General features: G+C 43.6%; 2 protein-coding genes across 3 annotated transcripts; one reads left to right on the top strand and one right to left on the bottom strand.

The window, feature by feature from the left end:
* The first annotated feature begins 10 nt into the window (after positions 1-10).
* MITD1 (microtubule interacting and trafficking domain containing 1) lies at positions 11-9,429 on the top strand. The gene is made up of 7 exons (XM_004474366.4): positions 11-258; positions 5,036-5,137; positions 6,889-7,025; positions 7,106-7,192; positions 8,015-8,130; positions 9,068-9,128; positions 9,206-9,429. The coding sequence occupies exons 1-7, from the start codon at positions 108-110 to the stop codon at positions 9,299-9,301; spliced, it is 750 nt and encodes a 249-aa protein (XP_004474423.1). The 5' UTR covers positions 11-107; the 3' UTR covers positions 9,302-9,429.
* A 5,400-nt stretch (positions 9,430-14,829) lies between these two features.
* Positions 14,830-26,021, bottom strand: LIPT1 (lipoyltransferase 1). 2 transcript variants are annotated; one of them, XM_004474370.5, is made up of 2 exons: positions 25,877-26,021; positions 14,830-19,394 (listed from the first exon to the last, which is right to left on the bottom strand). In XM_004474370.5, exon 2 carries the CDS (start codon positions 19,391-19,393, stop codon positions 18,272-18,274), a length of 1,122 nt encoding a protein of 373 aa, XP_004474427.2. In that variant the 5' UTR covers position 19,394; positions 25,877-26,021; the 3' UTR covers positions 14,830-18,271. The 2 variants fall into 2 exon arrangements, with proteins under 2 accessions (XP_004474427.2, XP_071064836.1); XM_071208735.1 differs by lacking the exon at positions 25,877-26,021 and adding an exon at positions 25,594-25,662 and having other exon boundaries at positions 18,216-19,394.
* Between the last annotated feature and the right edge of the window lie 431 nt (positions 26,022-26,452).

The raw sequence follows: 26,452 nt of genomic DNA, 5'->3' as shown, positions 1-26,452 counted from the left end.
GGCCACAGAGCGCAGGCGCTTGGCTGTCACGTGAGCACTCCAGGAAGCTGCAGGCCTGCAGGCCCACCTGCCTGGACTGTTGGGGGTCCTGGGGAGTTACCCACATTATGGCGCGGTCCGGGCCGCTGCAGGGCGCGGAGAGCGCGGCTGCGGTCGCCGTGCTCAAGCGGGCGGTGGAACTCGATTCGGAGTCCCGGTACCAGCAGGCCCTGGTGTGTTACCAAGAAGGGATTGATTTGCTCTTACAGGTTCTCAAAGGTGAGGAGGGAGAACGACGAAAAGGAGCTGGGTGCACGCTGTGCCTGGGGCGGAATGAAAGTTAAATGATTCTTCTAGGCCTTGAGGAAGCAATCAAATAGGGACCTTGGAGGAATAAGTATAATTTCAGAAGTCAGAAATTCAGCTAACAATAGTCTCATCCTGTCTGTGCAGTTTTACCAAATAAGTGGTTCAGTTTGGTTCAGCATGTATCCAAGAGTGGGGCTTGGATAACATCGTGGATGGGCTTGACTGCCAGGAGATTTTAACTCAATCCATACGCAAGGAGAACCATTTGGAGTTTTTCTGAAGGAGTTGCATTTCAGGGTTTCTCTTTCTTAGAAAGAAGCTCTTCTCCCAGATTTTGCATGTCATATTCTTTCTCTTCCTTCAGGCTTGTATACAGATATCTTCTTTGTGAGGCTTCCCTGAGCTCCAAAGTCAAATTGCAAATCCTTCCCAGGGCTCTTTATCTCCCTTCCCTGATTTATTTTACTTCATAGTGCTAATCGCCGTCCAACATGCACATTTTACCCATTTATTTTCATTGCCATGTCCCTTCCACTAGAATAATAGGAGAGAATTGGGTCTGTTTTATTAATTGCTATATCCCCAGTACTTAGAACAGTGCCTGGTATGTAATAAGTACTCAAGAAGTATTTCTAGAATCAATGAATGAATGTTTCTTGAATAAATGAAGGGCAAGGATGTAGGACAGACATTAATCAATAGAGATCGAATTAAGCAGATTAAGGAGCTCCTGCAAAAACCAAGATGAAAGATAAGGACCTGAACCAGGATGATGACACCAATATTAGGGAAAGGCATGAGCACATGATTGGATGGGGGTTGAGGTTCCATTGCCCACCAAGGAGGGCTGCAAGGTTTCAAGCCTGGAAAATTGAAGCAGAGTGGTTGAAAGATGGGTCCACAGTATCAAGCACTTTCAGCAGATCAGGGAGGACCATTAAGAAAGGGCTAGTAGAGGTGAAGTCCCTGGTACATTTAGCCTTAAGACAGTGCCAGAAAAGTTTTGTTTCTAAAAACCAAATGGCAAATAGTTAAATTGAGAAGGCAAGTGTAGATTACTTTTCCAAAAAGAATGTCAGTAAAGGTAAGAAGAGAGAAAGAAATTCATAACTTTAAAGTGCAGCAAGATTGAGGAAAGATTGTTTTGTTTTATTTTGGCGGGAATTGGGAAAATGGAGCATGTTATAGGCAACAGCAGAGCAACAATGGAGTTTAAGAAATGAGGAGTTAGATGAAATGTAGATCTAAGGGAAGCCCAGAGTGAGTTAATATGGAAAAGAGTTTGGAAAGAATTATGTGGATGAAAATCATAAGGACAGCTTACATTTATTATTTACTAATCATCTCAACAACTGTGTGGGGTACTATTCCTATTTCCATGTCATGGATGAGGATATGGAGAGGTTGAATGAATAGCTGGCCATGGTCATTGTGATGGTTTGTAGCTGTACGTGCCTCAGAAAAACATATTCTTAAACCTAATCCATTCCTGTGGGGTGAACCCATTGTAAGCAGGACCTTTTGATGAGGTTATTTCACTTAAGGTGTGGCCCAGAATGGGTTTAATTTCTATTAGTGGAGTCCTTTGTAAGAGGAATGAAATTCATACAGGGAGAGAAAGCCAAAGCAAACAAGAAGCTGAACATCAGTGGAACCCAGAAGAGAAGGGAGAGACCAGGAGATACTGCCATCTGCCTGCCATGTGACACGCTAAGGACAAAAAATTGCCAGCAGCCAATCCTGGAACACCACAGTTTTCGGGAGGAAAGCATCGCCTTGGTGACATCTTGATTTGGACTTTTTCCCAGACTCAAACCGTGAGCCTATAAATTCCCATTGTTTAACCTGATCCATTTCGTGGTATTTACTTGAGCAGCCTAGGAAACTAGAAACAGTCACCTCAGCCAAAATGGTAAAGCAGGTTTTGAACTGAAACAGTCTGACTCCAGAGATGTTGCTGTTAACCATTACCTCTTCGTAAAGAGAGCAACTTAATCCTGGCAGAAGTAGTTTGCATGTTATTGACTGTGGCAGTAGAAGGGCTTGAAAGGGAAAGATTTGAGTGATTATATAGATATCAAACATTGGAAATAACCTAAAAGCCTATGGGTAGGAAAGTGGTTGAATAAAGTACAGTCCGACCACGCAGTGGGCTGTTATGCTGCTGGGGACGAGGAGGAAGAGCTTTATGAACTGATGGGGAATGGTTTCCAGAATATTTTGTTGAATGAAAAAAAGCAAAGGGCAAAGGATATCTATGGTAAGCTATCTTTCAGGTTTAAAAAAAGAAAAAAGAAAGAAAATATTCATGTATCTACTCATTTGTTCCAAAGAAATACAGGCAAGAGAAAGGCAGAACCAAATGAGATTAGTTAAAGTGTGTTGGGTGGAAAAGGTGTGGAGAAGAGGTGATGGGAATGGGGTAGCCTGAGTGAAGAGAGAGTGGCACTGCTCTGAGTTACCCAGGTAAAATACAATTGAGGTAGGGAAGAAAATAGGTAACCTAAGTATGTTTGGTAATAGTACTTTAATTCTGTGCGAAACAATAATGCACAAATACTGTATTGTCTTCTAGTTAGATTTGTCTCTCACAGGGAATGGGTTAGGAATGCTGAAACTACATAAGTGTATACTAGGATTGAACAAGTAAGTACATATATTGTGGAGAGTAAGAAAAAAGTGACAAATAGGGAAAGGGGAAAAGCTAGAATGGACCCTGTGGAATCACAGGTATAATAAGCATGGACTCATGGTTTGTTTTTTTAGGAGGTAGCGGGAATTGAACCCAGGACCTCATACATGGGAAGCAGGTGCTCAACCACTGAGCTACATCTGTGTTGGAAACTGAGGCACAGTGGTCTCCGTAAGGAGAGTCGTGCTGTCTCCATGGCTATGCTTGCAACATAAGGAATGCAACGACTGAATGCTTGATGGTTATCAGGATGATGCTACAGGCCGAGATAAAAATGAGCACATATATTTTATAGTAAATAGAACACTTACACTTTGCACCTTGAGATAAGATTTTTTGAATTCCCTTAGATCATGAGTAATGGTACTAGTTAACAAGATGAGTTTAGAGCAGGGTTCTTCACCTCTTTTGTTCCACGGACCCCTTTGCCTGTCAGGTGAAAACCACAGACCCCTTATGAAGTCCATACTATACTGTGTGTTATTTAATAAATATATCACACTTGCACCCCGACATGAATTATGTATTTTGGAATTTTAACTCACGTTCATAGACCCCTGGTTTAGAGCATCTGGAGCCCTAAAGTAAGGAAATGCCCAAAAGATGGGGGCATGTCAGGAAGACACAGGAGCTAATGTGATGGAGCTCAAGAGCCAAAGCTGATAATATTTGAGCAAGAAAATAATGACAGTGTTGGATTGTAACCCAAAGAATCAAATAAATATCCATGAGTCTACTGATATCAATAAAAAAGTGAGTAAGTAAATAGAAGGGGGAGAAGGGATGGTTTTCTTTACAGTAGAATCCCAATTAATAAATTTAGAAGATGGCAATTGAAAATCACTCTTTTGCAAACATCACTATAATTGTTGCAGGCAAGAACCATCAGCGGATGATGGGCAAAAGAATGAGCAACAGGATATTTGCAGTCTCCAAGTGTTTCCCCACAAAATACCTATTAATTACAAAGGAGAAATTAGTGACTTGACACAGGAGAAAGTTGTGGAATTCCACTGAGTGATCAGAGTTCATATCACCGGTAAAAGACACATTGACAACCTGTACCCCCTGAGAAGGGCATGTCACTTCTGTGATTCTCTCGCCAAAATTATCTAACCTCATCTAATACAATAGTAGACGACCTAAAAGGAGACACAAAATAACTGACCAAGACTTATCATAGTGTCAAGGTCATAAGAGGCAAAGAAAGACTAAAGAACCATCACAAATTGGAGGAGACTAAGGACACATAACAGATAAATGCAGTGGGGGATCCTGGACCAGAAAACAAACTACAGTGGGAAAATTGATGAAATTCTAATCAGGTTTGTGGATGAGGTAAAAGTATTGTAGCCATGTTTATTCCCCAGCTCTGGTGATTGTACTTTGATTATGTGATATGACAGCATCAGGGAAACTTGGGTGAAGGGAACTCTACTATTTTTGCAACATAAATATTAAAATATTTAAAAATAAAATGTTTAAAACTGAGAGTTAAAAATGAAATTATTGTGGGAAATAGGAGCAATACCAAAGGGAAGAAGGAAGTAAGAAATGATTTAGTGACTGATGGGGTTGAAGAGGGGGCTTTGGGGTAAGGTTTTATTAATAATGTATACTCTAAGATAACTTAAATTTTGGGGGAGACTGGGAAAATGAGTATTAGCTCCTGGCTTTGTGGAGGAAAGTTAGATATCATTTGCTATCTTTTGATGATGCTAAATTTCCAAACTTGTAGGTAATTAGGACAAAACCGTGCTCAGACTTGGTTTGACATGTAACAGGCCCCCTTTCTTATCCTTCCACATAAGGGATCCCCAGAGGTAAATTACAGTATCAGAGTCCCACTCGTAAATAAAGTTTCAGATGCCTAGTGAAAAAATGAAGTCCTATAGAAACAAGCCAAAGCTGAGCCTACCAGCTGTGTATTTTAGAACTGAAACAAATCATGCTAAAGGATAGGACATTGGTGGGCAACTGTAGAAAACGGAAATACTGCCGGTACAAAATTGAAAAACTGTTTGAAAACTTGAGAATATATTTTTAAATTTATAGGCACCAAAGACGATGCAAAGAAGGATAACTTCAGGAAAAAAATTTCAGACTACATGGATAGAGCAGAAAACATAAAGAGATACTTGGACCAAGAAAAAGAAGGTAAAGAGGCAGCTTTAGAAAACGTGTCCATAAGCTGCTGATCTAGCCCGGTGCTCGGTTCTCCCAGTGTTTCGGGCTCCTGCCCTCTGAGCTGTGTGTGGCCTGTACCTGTTATCCCCGAGAGCGCACAGAGCAACTCTGCATTTCTGCTCCCTCATAGATGACCGATTCTTAACCTTCTGTTGTTGTTTTTGGTGGAGAGGGGGATCAGAGACCCCTTTGAAACCTGATGAAAGCTGTACATACTTCAGAACCGTGTATGCTGTTGTAAGTCACAGATCCCTGTGGAGCTGATGTAGGGGCTACAGTTTAAAAACTAGTACATGGGAATACTGAACGGAACTCCTGTGTTTTATTTGGATTTCTTTTTATGAAATGAACAAAATCATTAAAGGAGCTAAAGAAACTCCTGGGACTTCTCTGGGATTTTGTCATGAATCAAAACACTTGAGGAGTCCTGTGTTCCTAATGGTCAGAGGTGAAGTAGGTACGGCCTCCCGTTTGTTAGTTACCTGTTGGTGCGCATCGAGCGTACCAGCCCTGCTGCTGCTCTCTGGGGCCCTGCACTTCCAGCAGCCTCTCCCCACCTCTTCCTAGTATCCTGTAGCAGCCCAAATTCCAGGGGCCTCCCCTGAGCTGCTCTGCTGAGTGGGAGTAAAATGGTGTTTCCTTCACCCCGAGTTGAAATTAGAATGAAAATTTCCTTTCAGACATTGATGAAAAGTATATAGGTTTTACAGAACTATCAGTCCACTGAGTTAAATTAACCTATGTGGCTAGCATGGCTTAAAAATCAGTGCACAGTTTCTATCTATGGAAATATTTGGAACAGAATCCAAACCACAGATTTTTGAGCAAAGTTTAAATTCCAGCCACCCTATAAATTAGAAATCTGACCAATGGGGGTCATATTTTTTAAAAACCTTAAACATCTCTGATAATGTATTCAATAATTATCCATTTTGAATTAAATGTGAGACTCTCCCTCCTTAGCCTGTGACGTCTTGATCTTTCATTTGGGTTCTTAAGAAAGTAACGTAAGTGGGAATGGGTGTGGCTCAAGCTGTTGAGTCCCTGCCTCCCACATGGGAGGTCCAAGGTTCAGTCCCTGGTGCCTCCTAAACAAAACGAAACACCGTAAGCACACAAATGAAAAACCAACTCAGGGGAGCTGATGTGGCTCAGTGTTTGAGCAGTTTAATCCCTGGCCCTGGTACCTCAAAAAAAAAAAAAAAAAAAAAAAAGTAATAGACACTTTTTAAAACTCCAGGCTCTAAGGAAGTCTTTTAAAACCCCACATTATACTTGCCTTTATGTGTAATACTCACTTTAAGTATTAAATTTGCAAGACATAAAAAGGTTTAAGTCTAAAGAGAAGGACCAGATAGCCACTGAGTTACGGCTTGTGGTTCTACCCATAAGTACAGGAAGTGATCAGACACTTTTATATGTACATTCCTCTCTTGAACGAACTATCTGGTCTATAAAATCCAGTTCAAGAAACCTGTTCTGAGAAATCTCTCGGCTTTGTCCCCTCCGCTTGCCCCCAGTCTCTGAGGGCAGAAACCAATTTGCCTATTCACCTCTGTATCTCTAGCACCTTGAATTTTGCAAGAATGTACTCATTTAATAAATACTTGCTGAATGAATGAGTTAAAAAAATTGGTATCTGATCATGATTAATCACTATAGATGAAATATGTGCAAAAAGAAAAGTGGTCAGTTTTATTTTTGAAGCTTGTGTTTTTTAGATGGAAAATATCACAAGCAAATTAAAATAGAAGAGAATGCAACAGGTTTCAGTTATGAGTCACTTTTCCAAGAATACCTTAATGAGACTGTTACAGAAGTTTGGATCGAAGATCCTTATATTAGACACACTCATCAGGTAAATGAAATGGACTAAAATATGAAGGTTTAGTACTTAAAAGGCACTAGTTAGTAATAACCCATCCTGATGTCTTTCAGCTGTATAACTTTCTTCGGTTTTGTGAGATGCTTATTAAGAGAACATGTAAAGTGAAAACAATTCATCTTCTCACCTCTCTGGATGAAGTAGGTACCTGAAAGCATTTACCCTTTCTTGACCTGGTTACAAGGTGGAGTCCAACCAGGGACAACCTGGACAGGTGCTTCAGGTAGAGCTGTCTCCTTGGGAATTAACTTAGGAGCATCAGTGAGAGGCATAAAACATTTTGAGAAAAAATGCTGTTGATTTTAATATATTGACCAAATTTTTGGCCACTTTGCTAAACTCTTGAATTAATTCAAATTGTTTGTCAGCGTCCTCTCTTGGAGATTCTAGGAGGTGATCACATTTGTGTAATACTGACAGTTCTGTCTTCTTTACCAATTATTTTATCTATTTCTTTTTCAAGACTGACTGCAGTGGCCTTCTGGGGAATAGTAGTGTGGTAGTGGGCATCTCTGTCTTGACTCGGACTCAAATGAGAATGCTTCTAAATAATTCTGGTTTCTTGGATTAATTTGAGGAGGCGGCAGCCCCACATGAATGACTAAAAAGCATTAATAAAATGGATTTTAGGGGACATGACTGAGTTGTGTTATGTTCACATTAGAAATAAATGAAGTGGAGTGGGTGTAGCTCAGTAGATGAGCGCCTGCTTCCTGTATACGAGGTCCCTGGTTCAATCCGTGGTACCTCCTTCAAAAAAAAAAAATTAACTATTACTTTGATAAAAACAACTACTCTTAAATTACATCACATTCCTTGGTTGCGTCTTTGAGACAATAGACATAGAAACTAGTATAGAACTTTTCCATTTTAATTGACCTGTGATACTCATTGAGTAGCTTAGGGTATTAATTTAAAATATTAATAATTGAGGCAGCAAATTATATTTTTTCTATTAACAGGGCAGTGGGAAAGAGCAGCAAAGAAGTGGCCTGAAAGAAATAAAAGAGTCGCTCAGGAATCATGGAGTGCTGCTGGAGTTAGAATACTCTTCTTCAATACATGACCGAGAAATTAGGTTAGTGTATAAAAGTGTCTTAATTTTTTTATTTTTATGCAGCTAAAATAATTTAAGATCTTTTTCTTTATAAGTTAGGCTTTCTATAATTGCATATAAATAGTAAACTTAAATATAAAAAAAACTAAAATACAGCCCAATTTTAGAATCTTACCACTTTTGAGAAGAAAAAAGACTTGTTTTACTTTATCCTGTGTGAGTTTAATATTTGCTAATGGATTAAAATTTATATGTCCTATGTCATGTGGGAATAGGAAGTAATTTTCTATCTATTCAGTATATACTAATGATACTGGTATAATTTTCTTTTCTAGCAAAATTAATGTTTACTTAATGTGATTTTATTTCTTAAGGTTAATTCATAATATTCCTTAAGGTTAAGTCTTCTGGTAGGCCTGACAGTATACTGTCTGTAAGGAAACAGTACAGGCAGTTTTTTAGTGATATATTCCCTTCTGTTTAGCACATTGCCCTGTATATGTTTTTAGCAGTGGCACCCAGAGCATCAGTGAAAATGTAAGCACAACCTAAATTGTAAAGCAGGTGAAAATGAAGCTGCTCAACCTGAAGCAGAGGTCAGGGGGTTGCCAGAGCTCTTCCCACTCGTCCTCCCTGTTTTGAGGTAGGGGAGCCCCTGAGACACCACCCCAGTCTGAGTACTCTCTGAAAACACTCATTAGCAGAATAGGAGATTCTTACCAGCAGGCTGAAATTCAAGAGTAACCTTTAATCAAAGCAGCTGACTGCTTTTATGAACATACTGTTTCAATGTAGACACAACCCATGATTAATCCCAGGTTTGATTCAGTTTATGCCACTGGAGGAAGCAGCTTTCTGCGTGAAGGAGAAAGTTTGCTGACATTTAGTTCATAATAGCTTTGCTATTTGTCGAACTTAAATGTGTCTTGAATATAATACTATATACTAATTTCAATAGGTTCAACAATGGATGGATGATTAAGATTGGAAGGGGACTTGATTATTTTAAGAAACCACAGGTAGGATATAATCTCATGATTGAGTGTAGCATACTTTTTAAATCCTTTTTTACAATACTCTTTTCTTCTCTTCTTAGGGACGGTTTTCCCTTGGATATTGTGATTTTGATTTAAGACCATGTCATGAAACAACAGTGGACATTTTTCATAACAAGCACACAAAAAAAATATGATGGGTAGTAACCTAATTTACATTATGTATTTCTATTTTAAGTGGTTTTTTTTTTGTTTTTTTTTTTACTTTGGACAGATCATTGCTTCTATGTATGAATTTAACAATAAACTTTTAAATTTCTACTAATTTATGGTCCACTGTTAAAGTTGTGTGAACATTTCTAAATATTTTTGTAAATATGTTAGATTTACAATGTTTCTTTTCAAGTCATATAGTAATAAACATTTTACCAACTTTTCTCTTACTTGACTATTAGAGACTGAGTCAACAAATAATGAACATCTAGTATGACAATGAATTGGACATTAATCTTGCCCCTGGGAGTTTAGAGTCCAGGAGGGAAAATCATTGTGGATTAGATAGCTCTTAAAACAGATGGGCTTGGCAGGACTTGTAACCAGAAAAAAGTTACAATGTTAATTTTGTCACAGTTAAGATAATTGTTTTTGGCAGACATTCACCAACATTTGTTGTCCAATATTACATAACTCCATAAACGCAGATCAACCCATTTAGTTACTTTATTAGTCAGCCAAAGGGGTGCTGATAGAAAATACCAGAAGTCTGTTGACTTTTATAAAGGGTATTTATTTGGGGTAGGAGCTTACACATACCAGGCCATGAAGCATAAGTTACTTCCCTCACCAATGTCTATTTTTGTGTGTTGGAGCAAGATGGCTGCTGATATCTGCATGGGTTCAGGCTTCCTGGGTTCCTCTCTTTCCGGGTCTTGCTTCTTTCTGGGCTCAGGGTTCCTTTCTTCCCAGGGCTTCCTTCTCTCCAGGCTCAGGGTTCCTCTCTTCCCAGGGCTTCCTTCTCTCTGGCCTAGGGTTCCTCTCTTCCCAGTGCTGGCTTCTCTTTCCTCTGTGAGCTTACTTCCCTGGGCTCCAGCTTAAGACTTTGGCATCAAACTCCAATATCAGAAACCTCCAACTCTGTACTTGGCCATGCCTTTTATCTGTGATTCCCACCCACCAAGGGGTGGGGACTCAACACCCTACTGACATGGCCCAATCAAAGCCCTAATGATAATTTAATCATGCCCAGGTACAGACCAGTTTACAAACATAATCCAATATCTATTTTTGGAATTCTTAACTATATCAAACTGCTACAGTTACCTAGGTGCATTTTGCAACTTATTCACCCTGGTGGAACATTTGTATAAAACCTTGCAGCTTAGAATCAGCTGTTCTGGGAAAACTTATCCATTCAGATGCCAGTTGAGTTGTTGGAGACAAGGATTTTGTTCTAGGGAGATAAGCTGAGAGAGGGGATTTACGCAAAAGGCAGTCCAAAATCTCAAAGGATATGTTAAGCCAAAGACTGCAGAGGAGAACGGAAGTACCAGTGATGGGGAGGGCACATCAGCTTCACCTTTGGAGAGGATTCAAGCCAGGTCCCTGGCGTGGAGGACCAAAACCAGGTGGAGGCCAAGGGAACAAGTTGGGCGGAGTGGCCCTTACAACCACGGATGCCAGCAGTACATGATGGAGTTAGCATAAAAGGAGACAAAGGGCTTCCAGAAAAGTTTCTGATGATTTTCTTTGATGTTTTCAGGTTTAGGTGCTGAACCTGACAGTTTTTAGACTCAAATGGGTTTTGCCAAGCTTTATTACACTGAGAGCCACTGTCTTAGTAGAGCATGTGGACAAGCATTAGAGCTGATGTTCACATTCCTTTCTGCAGTATATCCCACCTTATCTTGCCAGGTACCCATCGCTACGAAGAGGCAAAATGGCTTTTCTTCAGGGAGAACATTTGTTAAACCTTGCTACTTCCACATTAAAATAACATCTGGTTTCTAGAGCATATGGGTATGAATCTGCGTACCTGGCTAACCAATAATGATACTTCAGAAAGAGACTCTATGGACAAGCTATCCATTCTAGATATTTGAAGTTCTACCCCTGGGTCGTATTAGAACATCAGGAGGCTACCAGGGGCAAGTTTACTACTCTTAAATAAGAAATGTGCAAGCCTTGAAAACTATAAGCTTTATGGAAGGATGTGAAGGAAAACCAGAATAACTGGAAAGACAAATTAATAATCTGAAAGGGAAGCTTAATAACAATAAGATGTCAGTTCCCCAAATTAATTTATAAGTTAAGTGATAAAGGAGACTAACACTAGGAGATTTGCTGACCGACTATAAAGATATACAGCTACAATAATTTTTTTAAATGTATGAGTATAGGAGCCAACAAATCAGAGAATAGAGTCCAGAAACATAGGTGTGTGTGTGCGCATATAGGTATTTGGAATATAATGAAGATGTCATTTCAAACTAGTGGGAAAAGAGTAGACTATTCAATAAATGGATGGGAGAAATAATATTAGGTCCCTACCTTACTCCATATAAATAATTCAAAATGCATTAAAGAGGTAATTAAATGGAAAATCCAAATACATGTTTAAAAGCCTTCCTAAATATACCAAGGCTTTTCCAAAGCAAAACGTAAAACTCAAAAACTATAAGGAAAAGAGTAAAAGATTTGATTATGTAAATATTTGAAGCTTGAGTAAAGAAAGTTAAAAACATATGACACAAGGAAGCAGATTTGGCTCAACTGATAGGGTGTCCGCCTACCACATGGGAGGTCTAGGGTTCAAACCCCGGGCCTCCTTGACCCGTGTGGAGCTGGCCCATGCGCAGTGCTGATGCGCGCAAGGAGTGCCGTGCCACACGGGTGTCCCCGTATAGGGGAGCCCCATGCACAAGGAGTGCGCCCCATAAGGAGAGCCACCCAGCGCAAAAGAAAGTGCAGCCTGCCCAGGAATGGTGCTGCACACACGGTGAGCTGATGCAGCAAGATGACGCAACAAAAAGAAACACAGATTCCTGGTGCTGCTGACAAGAATATAAGCAGACACAGAAGAACATGGAGCGAATGGATAGAGAGAGCAGACAACTGAGGTGGGGGAAGAGAAATATATTTAAAAAAACAAAGAAACAAAACAACGTACAGCACAGCTTCCACCGGAGGCCTGCACGCCGCCACCATGTTTCTAGTGGTCCCCAAGAAGTGCCAGCACGTTTTGCGAGAGCTTAACTGCAGTATCCACAGGCAGTGGAAAATTGCCTTTGCCACCTCTGCCATTAAGGCGTGGGGCGACGGCGTGCTCATGACGAAAGCAGACACAGACCTCCCCATGAGGGCGAGAGCTCGCTGAGGACGCGGTGGGACGTGTGCTCCCCCCTGTGCAGATCCAGGCCAGTATGAGATCCCTGACTGGTTCTTGAACAGGCAGAGACGTGGGATGGGAAATACAGCCAGGTCCTGGCCAGTGGTCCATGACCTGGAGGGGCTGGTGGAGATTCGGGCCCACAGAGGGCTGCGCCACGTCTGGGGGCCCTGTGTCCACGGCCGGCACACCAAGACCACCGGCTGCCAGGTCACACCATGGGTGTGTCCAAGAAGAAGCAAGCCTTGTCTATTAATAAATAGGTTACACACATACACATACACAAACCATATGACATCAAGTTCATAACTAGAAAAAGGGTTAAGATTCCTAAAGGCCATTTTAGTAGGTGAACTTGCTCTCGCCCCCTTTATCTCATCAAGGGCCTGGTGCTTTAGTAATCCCTCCCTCTCTGTATCCTCCTCGCGTGCCTGCTCATCCAGAGTCCACCCTACTTCTTCGTTCTTCATTCTTCATAAACCAACTTCTTGCAAGAGTCCTCTCTATACCAGGGGTTCTTAATCCTTTTTGTTCCACGGACCCCTTTGCCTGTCAGGTGAAAACCACAGACCCCTTACTAAGTCCACCCTGTAACTGTGTATTATTTAATAACTATCACACCTGAGCCAACATGTCCCTACAAGAATAGTGTTTTTTTTGAATTTCAATTCAAGCTCATGGACCCCTGGTTAAGAACCCCTGATCTATAGTTTTTCCCTCCCAGTTCCTCACTGCCCAGTCACATCAGCTCACTTCCACCTGGCTCCACCGCAGTCACACCTCTGGACTGCTTTTACCAAGACCAGCAGTGACCTGCACGTCATCTCTAGGGGGCACGCTTTAACTCTCAGGGTCATTTGACACAGCCGACCACCCTTGACACTCTCAATGTCCACGAAACACTATCTCCTCTACTTCTATCTCTTCCTCCCTGCTACCTTTTAAATATCAGATTCCCTTATACACTCTCTTTTTCTGTCTGTACACTCTCAAGTGATTATGTTGGTAAAAAGCAAGAGAGAGAAATGGATGTGGCTCAAGCGATTGGGCTCCTGTCTACCATATGGGAGGTCCTGGGTTCAGTTTCTGGGGCCTCCTGGTGAAGGCAAGCTGGCCCGTGCCACGGAGAGCTGGCCCACGCTGCGAGCTGACACAAGATGATGCAACAAAAAAGAGACACAGCAAACCAGGGAGTTGAGATGGTTCAAAGGGACTGAGTGCCTCTCTCCCATGTCGGAAGTCTCAGGATCCTGGTGCCTCCTAAAGAGAAGATGAGAAGAGAAGACAAGCAGACACAGAAGAATGCGCAGCAAATGGACACAGAGCAGACAGTAAGCGCAGGCAGCAAGGGGAGTGGGGAGAATAAATAGAAATAATTAAATCTAAAGAAAAGCAATAGAAACTCCTCCTACCTGATGTAAGTAAAAGAGATAAGGAGAATGGTTAGCTCAAACCATCACAAGAGCTATAAGCTCAGATTTAGAAGCTTTGCAGGGGAAAATCTCATCTAGGATCAGAGCACAGAACTAATTCAGATGGAAACCACTGCTGCCCCCGGTACAAGGCCGGATGCCATAACCTGCGCCATTCACATCCCTGGCACTGGGCACATGCCCACTGTCATGCCCCTGCCCGGCTCCTGCCACTCCTGCCAGAGAAGGGCTGCACCATCCCTGCTCTTCCACACCACTAGCTGCCAATTCAGCCTGGAGCAGGTGCACCTGCCTGGCAGAGCAAGGGGCAGGCGTCCACACACTAGCTGCAAGGCAGGCTAGGGAGAGTTTCCACGGGGGAGTAGAGATTCATAAGGTGGCGATTTCCCAAACATAGGAAGGAGACTTGGATGCTAAACATTTACGTTTTTAAACTTCAGATGAACAAGTGTTATAATCATGAATGAAAGATGGCCTTTGTGAATCAGTCCTGGATGTTATTCACGTCATTAGAAAAACTTACCTGCATGGAACTAGAATTCTTACACATCCAGTCGTTTGTTCTTGTTTTTAAGTCCAAATAAGCAATTTTTAGCTTCTGAGTTATTCTGCTTTGCATGCCCTATGAAACGGCACCTCTCTCCCCCAGGAGTTTGCCCGGCTTCCTCTCTGTTGGCTCTTTGTGCAGCAGCTGACCTTGGGAAGGTTTCCTGTTGAGAGCCTGCCCTCCCTTGGCACACTTGCTCAAGTGCCCTGAGTAAATCGCTTGTGTGTTCCTGCCCTCTAGTGGCCATATCTTTTTCTTGGTCAACTGAGAAATCCTGGAATGCAAACACATAAAAATCCCCAGAAGTGCTATTTATGTGTTGTCAACTCCCAAATGTGTAAATTGAGCCAAAACTTCTTGGAGCTCTAGTGTCATATTTGACATTTATTCTGGCATCAGAAACACAGAAACATTTCAAATACAAATATGCCCCAATGAACTTTTAACACAGACCCTCATTCTCCATGTTTACCCTTACCCATTCCGTTGATCAAATCGAGAAGTCATCCTTGATTTCTCTTTCCTTCATCCTCATATGCAAGCCATCACTGAAGGTATGCTCGTAAAATATACTGTGAAATGTTCAAATGATGCTTGGTCAAATTTCCCTTTTGGAAACTGGTGCCTTTGACCCCATTCACCTGAAGAATTGCACTAAAGCACATGATATCAGGTTCTTTCTCAAAAACTAATTTTTGCATGCTTAATATAATGCTTAAAAATATGCCCATGAGGAGCAGATGTGGCTCAAGCAGTTGAGTGCCCACCTCCCACCCCAGAGGTCCCAGGTTCGGTTCCTGGTGCCTCCTAAAGAAAAAACAGACAATGAGCAGACAACGAGCAGCAGAAAATGAGCAGACAAAAAGCAAAAACAAGGAGGATACAGTGAGTGCAAACAATGAGCAAACAGATGAGGGAACCATCTGGGGTGGGGGGAGATAGGTACATGAGAAATCTCTTCAAAATTGTGCTAACTTGCTACTGAACATAGCTGTGAAAAACGAAAGGCCCTGCCCATTGAATCGGCCTCCAGTGAAGAGCAGCTAAACTGCCAGTCAGGTTTGTTCCAGGAGAACATGACAGTAAAATCCTCTCACTGTACTCTACACCCACTTTGAGACGACCAGTTGTAGGTAAAACTGTATCTACTCCTTGCTCCCCTTTCTCAAAAAAAAGGAGAGCTGGAGGGGGGGCCTAGATCCCCTGAGCTACAAGAAAACTCCCAGGAGGACTGAATCCATGTGATGTTCTGTCGTCTTGGGCAAAGCTACGTGTTCAGGGTCCTGAAATTCCTGCTGCTCCGAGAATGGGCACCAACGCTGATCTGGCAAGTGCCTCAGCCCCGTCCACTTGCCGCCACCAGCACTGCTTCTCGCGGACTCCCACGTCCCCTGCTTCCTGTCTTCCGCAGGCTCCCCTGTTCTCCAGAGCAGCCCACAAACCTGCTAAACTCTTCCCAAGGCACTGGAGCACAAGCCAGCGCTACTCTGAAAAGACTTCCCACGGCTGGCACATCTCACCTGCCCAGCGCCCGCAGGTCCCACATCTTCCACTCAATGCCATGAATAGACCAGGTCTTTTTTCCTTAGGGACTTCCTGGATGCGGCCTTCTCGACCTGTGCGGCAAATTGCTGCAAGAAGGCCCCCAAGCCAGCAGCTCAGGCCCTAGCGCAGCACATGGGACAGTCTCCCATCGGGAGGCGGGGGCCTCTGCTCCCTCCCCTGGCATTCGGTTGTGTCTGCCCCCCGTGGCAGAGGTGGTGCCTTGTGGCTTCCAGAGGACGTCGTGAGAGGCAAGGGCAGCCTCTGCTCGGCTTTCTTGGGTCGCTCGCTCTTGGCACGCAGCCAGCACGCGGGAAGAGTCCCAGCAGCGCTGCTGAGCGAGGTGGTGACTGCCCAGCTGCGCTCCAGCACCAGTGGCCGCGGGGTGAGGAGGTGCTTCCCGCCCGCTGAGCGCAGCTGGTGCGGGGCAGACCAGCTCTCCCCACAGAGCCCTGCTCACGCTGAGGATTCGTTAACAAAACCAAGTGTTGTTGTTTTAAGCCACACGAAGGTTGTCACGTAGCAAGAGATAGCCGATCCCACCCCGAACACTGCCTTCCCACCCTACTGTGCGTTCTTCAAGGGTCGGTTTAAATGTCCTCTCCCTGACAGCTCTAGCCAGGTAGCCCCAATTACTGTCTATTAGAACAGCCTGATTTTTCCTTCCTAGACTCCCCGTTTTGTAATTGTCTGATTTGGCTTGTCTACTTTTCCCACTACTTTTCTTTCAAACTGCAGGTTTTGACCTATTAATGGCCCATAAAATAAATCTTTACAAGAAGAAATAAAATAGAATTCAAAGTATCAGAGAGGCAAATAGTAAAGGATAAGCATTGTTTTGTGAAAATGTGTTCAGGTATATATAAATGTGTGTGCGCTGCGGTACAATGTGCGTTTCTTATTCTCATTTTACTCTGGTTGTTACACTAAACTGCTAACTCCATGTTATCATCTCTTTCACCTACCAGAAATATTCAACAAGAAGTGGTATCTGGCACAAAGTAGACACTCAATAAACACCAAGTGGGTACCGTATAAATATGAGACTATATGGATGAAAGAACTGTAGAGACAGGAAAAGTTTGACAGTGCTGCTCCTCTGGGGAAGTTTGGCAATGAAGAGATGGAGAGAAACTGTCAGAGCTTGAGCAGGAGAGTTCTGGGGAAAGGGGAGATGTGAGTTGTTCACTCACAAACAAATGAAAAAACCAACTCATTGGGAGCAGATGTAGCTCAGTGGCTAAGCGTCTGCTTCCCATGTACAATGTCCAGGGTTCAATCCCCAGTACTTCCTAAACATACAAATGTAATTGGTAGTGTGAGGGCCAAGCACAGGCTGGAAAGGACAAAACCCAGGGTACAATTAGGGGGACTCACTTTGGAAGGGGAGGTATTTCTTTCTCTGAGATTGAATGGAAAGAGAAATGGTGAGGTAGAGAATATGGGCCTGAAGAAGCTCATTTCTTAGGGCCTCAACTCTTTCAGTAAATTATGAGTCAAGGTTTAAAAAAAAAAATAGTAGGAGAAGTGGCATTCTGAGTTTGAGAAGAGTGGAGCTATTGAGGAATAAGCTCCCTGGAGAATGAAAGTCAGTCAACCAGAGACGAGTTGAACCTGACACCAACAAAGGGCGCAAGCTGAAAATGATAAATATGAAGTAGGGTTTAGTCTGCATGATTATGTGGAGTTCTTCTCTTGCATTAGCTGCCATCCTAAGTATAGGAGGAAAAAAATCAATGGTTGAGATTTTTTTTAAAAAAAGCTAAGTATGGTAGAAGGCAAAGGGAAAGAAGCAAATAAGCATGCTGGTAAAAAGCACAATATATTTCAAATAATTCAGGCTGGGCAGGAAGGAAAATGAAGGAAGGAGTATTAGGGAAGAGTCAAGGGCCTAGAAAAGTAAGGTAAGCTTAATTTAGTGGGAGATGATGGATAGATAGGAAGATATAATTAAAAGGGTGAATTGCAAAGTTTAAAGTAGCAGAGGTGGCAAGAAGTCTGGCTTATATTCCTTAGAGGTTAGGGAAACAAGGAATTAACTGTGATATGGTATACACATAGAAAGGAGTTGAAGATAAATATCTGTATTCCAGGTATTAAACTTAATGAAAAAAAGAGTAACCTAGAGGCCAGTAGAAAATAAGAACAAGGATAGATAATAAAGTTACTGAAAGATGGTAAGCCTATTTTAAAAAGATGTAAAATGAACATTTAAAATTTTTATTTTCTCATCACAACTGTCAGTATTGAGACATTTTAATCACATTATTCCCTTAAGTTTTTCACATAGAAAATTCCATTTACTGTGTAGTTCATGGTTTTCTGGACAGGTTCTAAGGAATATATTTGCCAGCATGGTAGTTTCAACTGGGCAAAACTTACTGCCAACAAAACTTAAATTGAATCTGTCAGTTATTTCCCGCGGCAACCAATGCTCAGGTGCTTCAATATTGCAGCTTTCAATTCTCCCATTCTTTATGTCTATGTATACTTTAATTTCCAGGTGTGACTGTTCATAGACCACGTTAAAGGAAGTGCTTATGCTGAACTTGGGAGTTTTGCCATACAGCCACTCCCAAGTCTGTAGTTCTTTGGCTCTGCCATGTATCCCTGGGAACAGAGTCTCATCCGTTGGGTCTATCAGGTTAATGTGATTATCGATCTGGTGATAAGCAGCATACTCTGCAGCAATAGCATTCATCAGCACCTCACAGGTCAGGGTGGGATCTTTTTCCAGAAGGTTCTTTACAATGGAAGGTATGCTAGCAGTGGCATTGCTCTTGATCCCTTGGTAAGGGCTCGTCAGCAACGAAGACAAGACGGTGCCATCAGTGCTGCATAATAAAGTGCAGTGGTGGTAGGCAGCCGTCCGGCCAATCTTGGATGCCGTGCCCGAGATTTTAAACTGCCCGTCGAGTAAAAGGTCAAATCGTTTCGTAGCCTGCACATCCAGCTGAGGCTGGACAGCAGTCAGGGCTCTTACAACTAATTTCAGGTTTTCCATCCTATCATACTTGCTCTTGGTTGTAAAGAAAGTCAAGTTGATATTTCCCATATCGTGGTAGACCGTGCCTCCTCCACTTCTTCTCCGAGCCAGTTTTATACCTTCTTCTCTCATCAGATTCAGGTTACACTCCTGCCAGGGATTCTGGTGCCTACCAATTACAACAGATGGAGAATTTCTCCAAAGGAAAAGAACTGGCTTGCCTTCTAGGTTCATATGGTCGTGGATCCAGTCTTCTATAGCCAGGTTTTGGTAAACATTATTGGAAGTAGACTGTAAAATGAGCCCCCTTTGTACCCTGTTTTTAAAACCAGCAGCTGGGATCTTGAGGTTACAAAGTAACTGGAAGTAATTCTTCATTGAAAATGGGATCAGCATGCTTTTAAAAATGGGAGACAAACAAATTAATTGATTGAAAAAGGAAAATTATCTTTTCAAGCTGTCAGTGGTTATTTAATCCAAACTAATTCTCTAAGTATCTAATACATTGCTTTATTTTGTCTTGAGCCTTATCATTAACCTTGAGTAACTCTACAACAGAGTACTCAAAGGAAATGAATTAAGACAAACCTCAAACAATTTCAGTTCAAACTGAGTAAGGGAGCAGATTTTTCAAACAAGACTTCTGGGGCAAATACATCTGTAATATATTGCAAAGCCAAGCAAAACAAACTAACTTTAATTCACAGGTAACATACGTTGAATGAGAAAAATAAGAAAACACATATTGAAAAAAACAAGAAAATAAAATAACCCATAATCCCACTTGGAGAGAGTTAACATTTTGGAGTGTACTCATTTTTTTTTCCAGTGCACGCACGTGTACACGCACACACACACATTTTCCCCCACAAAAGTGGAACCACACTAATATTTCCTTCAACATTAAATGTATTTTTATGTCAGCTTTAACGGTTGTGTAACAGTCCATTGTCAGATGTAAAACAGTTTACTCGATCAGTCTCTCAGCTTGTAATTTTTGATTGTAGAAAGTTTTTCTCTGTAACAATACACTCAAAAGTCTCTGTGGAAAGCTTTAGTTAATTACTATTTTTGTCTTTGGGATTTTGATTTGATTGGCAGAATAACTGTTTTATTTAGATCAATATTAAATTAGGATAGGTCTCCTGAGGTCAGGGAGAGAGGCGGTCAGAGAACGCAGGGTTATGGAAAAGCTCTGAACAAATTCGTTATGTTTGGGTACTTTACATATTATTTTTGTTAGCTGTGCTGGTGAAATGATTGGTGGCAAAAGTTGAAAATCCTAGCTATAATAATGAAGGAACTTTGACTAGCTATGACCTTAAATAGACCATTTTACTCTAATCCTGTATGTCAGGATGATTGCACTTTTCCATTAGGTTGAAGAGCTGGGGCAGGGTGGGTTATTAAAGTCCGTAACTATGCCAAATTCTTCAGTCAAATAATTTCCTAGAAGTGCGATTGCTAGGTTAAAGGGTCTTCAGGTTTTCATCACTCCATATATTTTGATGAATTGTTCTACATAAAAGTTGAACCAATTTACACTCCCTTGGTCTAAAAAGGTCAGGAAGGGCTTACAGAGGAGGGGTTCTTGAACTGCGCCTTGAAATCTGGTGGCTTTTCCTAGGTGGATGGGAGTAGCATATTTCAAGCATATGCAAAGGTAAAACGTCATTTAAGAGTAAGGTCTGCTTGGGGATGCCCTCCCCATGGGTACAGGTCCATTATCAGTCTCCTAGCTCCACTGAAGCCGAAGGCTACACTGTCCTAGGAAGTCTGCGGTCAGAATGCATTTCTTTGGCTAATCAATGTGCTCTTGGTTCTGTTTGACCAACTTTGATACATTCCCTCATTCATTCAGCAAGAATCTGAGTGCCTACTAGGTGCAAGGTAGTAGGGGATATAAAGGGACAGAGGAGAGGAGGAGACAAGCTCAGGAAATTCTAAGACAGCTGGACTCTTTTCTAAGGGCAGCTGGTCTCAACTGAAGCATTTTAAGCCAGCAAATGTTAAATCTACCATTACAAAAACTTCCTCAGCCAAGAGTGTTGAGTTCAGATTAGAGAGAGGCTAGACTAGGGGCAGGACACCAATTAGTGGACTAATATAGTTGTTCAGACTAGAGAGAACACAGGTGTGATGAGGGTAGCAGACAAGCAGAGAAGGGGATATGAAAGATGTTAAAGAGGTAGACTGGTCCTTGCCTTCAAGAAACTCTTATCTAGTGGAGATACTAAAAAGCAAGTAAGGCAATAATTTTAAAATAGTGTCATAAGTGGTATGAGAGGTGTTAAGTACATTAGAAGGCCATTTAATCCTCTAAGTAGTGGAAGTAGTAACATTTAAACTGAGAAACAAAAGGGGTGAAAAGGGGTGAAAGAATTACAGCGATGTGCAGCAGCTTGGAGGAAAAGTAGAACATGACCCATTCAAAGAATTTAATTCCATTGGCTGATACTTAAGATGTGCAAGATGGCTAGTAGTAAGAGTGGAAAAATGAGGATTTGCAAGAGATTGAAAAAAAAAAGGGCAGAAGTCGAGGTCAGATTATGAAGAGCCTTCATCTGTTACCTGCTTGAATTTTACCCTGGGGGCCACGGGGAGGCGCTGAAGTTTTAAGAAAGCAGGGAGATCAGAATCATGCTTTGGGACAACACCCAGAGATTTGAGCATGGGGAATCTAAATACGTGGCAACTGGCTGAACCAGGGTGAGAGAGAAGTCAAGGATCATGCCCTTTATAGTATGAAGATTACAAGCTCAAGCCAGGCTGCCAGGGTTCAAATCCCAACTCTGCCCCTTACCAGTGAGTGACTTAAGGCAGATTAGTTTGCTTCTCTGTGCCTGAGATCCCTCATCTGTATTAGGTGCACAATGACAGGACTTAGCTCATAGTACCAGGATTAAACAATTAATACATGTAAAGCATTCAGAAGAGTGCCTGGCACATAGAAAGTACACTATACAGGTCAGCTATTTTATTAATATTATGCCCTGATTTCTGGCTGGAAATGGGTGCACAGAAGTGACATTCCCTTGGACATATTTCACAGGAAGAGAAGGTTAGGGGTGAAAATAATAGGTTCATTTTGACCGTACTGAACTTGAGAGTCCAGGGGGTACCCAACAGCCAATGGGACCAAGCTGAATATATGTGTTACAGGAGGAGGTGAGATTGTCCAGAGAGTTCAGTGAAAGAGACAAGGGCCTGGAACTGAACCCTGGAGAGCAGCAACATTTAAGGGGCAGGCAGAGGAAGGAGGGGGAGTTCCCACAGGAACCTGAGAATAGAAGGAAAGGAAAACTTAAAATGATGGTATTATGAAAGCTTCAAGGAGGCAGGACAGTCAACAGTGTCAAATGCTGCAGAAAGGTCAAATAAGATGAGGGTTGAAAAGGGTCTAGCAGAATTACCATCAACGAGGCTGTTGGTGATCATGGCAAGAACTAGGGAACAGCGTGCTGAGTGAATGGGAGTCCTAAAAATGGAGACAAGGAGTGAATTCTAAAAACAAGGTGGAGGGAAATGTGGCTCAAGCAGCTGGGCTCCCGTCTACCATATGGAAGGTCCAGGGTTCAATGCCCAGGGCCTCCTGGTGAAGGCAAGCTGGTCTGCGTGGAGTGCCGGTCCACGTGGGGGTGCCACCCCGGCATGGGAATGACATCTGCACAGGAGTGCCAGTGGATGTGGAGAGCTGGCACAGCAAGATGACGCAACAAGAGACAGAGGAGAGACAATGAGAAGACATAGAACGGGGAAATCAGGTGGCGCAAGAGAAATGATCGCCTCTCTCCCACCCCGGGAGGTCCCAGGATCGGTTCCTGGAGCTGTCTAATGAAAATACAAGCAGACACAGAACACACAGCGAATGGACACAGAGAGCAGACAATGGAGGGAGGAGGGAGAAATAAATAAAATCTTTAGAAGAAAAAAAAAAACCAAAGTGGAAAAGACATGGCAGCAGTTGGAAGGGAATCAGAATGCCAGAGGCCTGAGCATGTTTAGATGCTGGAAGAGGAGGAAAGCCAGGACAGAAGGAGATGGGACCAAGGAAGTGAGTGGTGCTGAGATCCAGACTTTAGGGAGGGAGGCAACCTTGACAGCTGAAAGGTTACCTCTTCTTGTGACCCAAGGGAGAACAAGGAACAAATAGGCGGGATAGGAGGTGGCCAAGAGTTCCCAGCTGACACTAACAGACTGGAGGGTGCCTGTGAATTCTGGTGTTTTCAGGGACCTTGAGGCACACCTTTCCTAAGGTTAAGGCTCTGACTCTTGTCTGCATTTGCACTGTGTGGCAGGATAGCAAGATGAGCAAGAGCCTGCATTTCCATCCCGGTTCTGCCACTCACTAACCAAATAAACCTTCAGCATGGCATTTAACCTCTAGCTGCTTCAATTGCCTCATGTGTACAATGTACCTACCTCACAGAATGGCTGAGAGAATCCTATGAGCTAATATGAGTAAAGCATGTATGTCTGGCAAAAATGAAATGCTGGGAAGTGGATGTGGCTCAAGTGATTGGGCTCCCATCTACAATATAGGAGGTCCAGGGTTGGATTTCTGGGGCCTCCTGGTCAAGGCAAGCTGGCCCACATGGATTGCTGGCCCGCACAGGAGTGCTGGCCTAAACAGAGTGCTGGTGCAGCAAGATGACACAACAAAGAATGACATAAAGACAATGAGAAACACACACCAGGGAGCTGAGGTGGCGCAAGAGACTGAGTACCTCTCTCCCACTCCAGAAGGTCCCAGATTTGGTTCCCAGTGCCACCTAAAAGAGAAGACAAGCAGCACAGAACACACAGCTAATGGACGCAGAAAGCAGACTGTGTGTGTGGGGGGAATAAATCTTTAAAAAAAGGAAAGAAATGCTCTTGTTAACTTATTGTAGAGTTCTTGCCTTCCCATCCTATCTCTGTGCTTCTGCTCAGACTCTATACACCATATGACAAGGATTCCTAACCAAGACACATCAAAGTAGCATTTACTCTGGTATAAGATCTTAACTGGTCAGAATCACAATCTTGTTAGGTTCCAAAATGATGAGATCAGGTAAGTGACAGTGCTCGGAATACCTCTATTCTTTTTTTTTAAGATTTATTTTCTAAAATGTATTTCTTTCCTCTTCCTCTCCCCCGCCATTATCTGCTCTCTGTGTCCATTCGTTGTGTGTTCTTCTGTGTCTGCTTGCATTCTTGTAGCAGCACCAGAAATCTTTGTCTCTTGGTTGCTTCATCTTGCTGCATCAGCTCTCCATGTATGCCGCACCACTCCTGGGCAGGCTGCACTTTTTTTTGTGTGGGGCAGCTCTTCTTATGGGGTGCACTCCTTGCACATGGGGCTCCCTTACACGGGGAACACTCCTGCGTGGCAGGGCACTCCTTGCGCGCATCAGCACTGTGCGTGGGCCAGCTCACCACACAGGTCAGGAGGCCCTGGGTTTAAACCCTTGACCTCCCTCCCATGTGGTAGGAGGACGCTCTATCAGTTGAGTCAAATCCACTTCCCGGTACCTCTATTCATTCACTGCACTTGGCACTGGGCACACAGCCATGAAGGAAACACATGGTTATCAATTCAGCAAATCTTGCACCTTACTATCTGCCAGGCATTGTTTCTGACACTTGGGATTCACCGGTGAACTGAACAAAGAAGGGATATAGAAAAAAGAAAAATTAAGCCAGGAATGGGAAGTTAAAAAATGTGTATATGAGATGAACTAGGTCGTGATTTTAAACGGGGATGCCCGGCTAGCCCTCAACAAAAAGTGACATTTGAGCAAAGATTCACAGAGTTGAAGGAATGAGGCTGACACAATGTGCCAGAAATGTCCTAAGCACCCGAACACATAAACAAATAAATAGGCCCCTGTGAGGTTGTACCATATGAACGGCGCCCTGGAGGATGAGAAAGAATCATACAAAGAGTGAGAAAGAGTGGAAAGAGGAGGATGTCCAAAAAACCTGAATGCCAATTTATTACTTTACAAGGAGACAGGATAGCAAATGGATCTTTAGATCAGCCCATCCAACTCCTCTCTAGAGGCCTACTGATGTGCCTATTAACCTTCAAGTTTGCTCGGTTAACACAGAATCAGAACAAGGGCAATGAGTCATATGATTGCAATATTTGAAGAGATGGGTCCCGAGAAGCCACATCAACTCCTGAGCTGTGGAGAGATCCTACTTTTGAAGCCAGGGAACTCTTTCTCCTCAAGGTGGGTTGCATTCATCTGGGTAATGCATGCCTCTCCTATTCCATGCTCCAGTAGCAGATGAGGCCCCCATTTGAATGATAACGCGTTCAAGCTTCACTTGACAGGATATAGTCACGTTTTGAAAGCTTAGTCAAATTTTGCATATTTAAAGTAAATTTGCATATATCTACTCTGATCCATTAATAATTAATTTTTTGAGTCTTCCTCAAAAAATTATTTCCATGCTCTTGGGGACACTTTGCGATCACCATTTTGCACTGCCAAACGTTCTTCTGCATCACAGAACACAAAGCAAAAAGCACCGCCGTCCCACCTGTCGTTCTAGGCAGGTCCAGCGCCTTCATGAAACCTTGCCAGCCCACTCAGTACGTAACTTACGCAGAATCTCACACGGTTATTAGCGTGCATGTTTTACTCCGCCCTTTGGGTCTCTGTGGGCGAGTACACTCCTGGCAGCCGCTCCGTTTAACGATTTTACTATCCCGCGTGCAGGAGGCAGGTCAGCACCCGGCGTCCCCGGCCTCAGGGTCCCTGGTCCCCGCCCACCGCTCGGATCCCGACCCCAAGCACCGGCCACAGGCCGCGCCCGAGGGTCCCCGCGCGAAGCCCCGGGCCCACTCCAGCCCCACGTTTCCGAGAAACCGCTTCCGGCTTCACGCACCTGCCGCTTCCGGTCGCGCCTCGGGTCTCGCCCAGGCTCTGGCCGGCTCGGGCGGGCGGAGGCGGGGTCTGGCCCCGAGCTCCCGGTAGGCTCCGCGCGCGGCCCCGCCCCTGCCCGAGGCCGCGGGAAGCGCGACGGGGCGGGGCCACGGGTTCCTAGGGCCGGCCCGGGGTGCGGGGCCGAGACGGCGCCGAGCCGAGCTTAGGGGCGGGGGTTGTCCGGGCCTCGGAGGACAGTGCCGGGGCCACGCCGCCGCCAGCCGAGGGGCGCGCTCCCGCGGAAGGGCGCGGGGCGAATGGCCGCGGCGCAGGAGGGAGGGCGCGGGAGCGCGAGGCTGGGGGCTCCACCCAGCGCCGGGTGCTGACCCGTTGGCTTTGCGCTGGCGGCCACCCAACTGCTCCTCGGTGCAGACGGCAGGTGCCTCACGTGAAAGGTGAGCAGATGCAAACGAGTCAGTGCTGAAAGGCACAGCCCGGGATTCGCCAGAGCCAGGCATGAGGGGACGGAGTGCGTCAGAGAACAAAACACTGGAGCTGACGGAGGTTTGCACTTGGGGTGGCCCTCGGTGCAGGGGCC

This window comes from Dasypus novemcinctus, chromosome 17 (genome assembly GCF_030445035.2).
Source record: "Dasypus novemcinctus isolate mDasNov1 chromosome 17, mDasNov1.1.hap2, whole genome shotgun sequence".
Lineage (NCBI taxonomy): Eukaryota > Metazoa > Chordata > Mammalia > Cingulata > Dasypodidae > Dasypus > Dasypus novemcinctus.
This window is presented reverse-complemented; position numbering and strand designations above follow the sequence as displayed.

Excerpts from the sequence above, each read along its gene's own strand:
- MITD1 (XM_004474366.4), top strand. The coding sequence starts at position 108 with ATGGCGCGGTCCGGGCCGCTGCAGGGCGCGGAGAGCGCGGCTGCGGTC. Across the intron at positions 7,026-7,105 it reads ATATTAGACACACTCATCAG|CTGTATAACTTTCTTCGGTT; the intron begins GTAAATGAAATG and ends GATGTCTTTCAG. Across the intron at positions 8,131-9,067 it reads ATACATGACCGAGAAATTAG|GTTCAACAATGGATGGATGA; the intron begins GTTAGTGTATAA and ends TAATTTCAATAG.
- LIPT1 (XM_004474370.5), bottom strand. The coding sequence starts at position 19,393 with ATGCTGATCCCATTTTCAATGAAGAATTACTTCCAGTTACTTTGTAAC.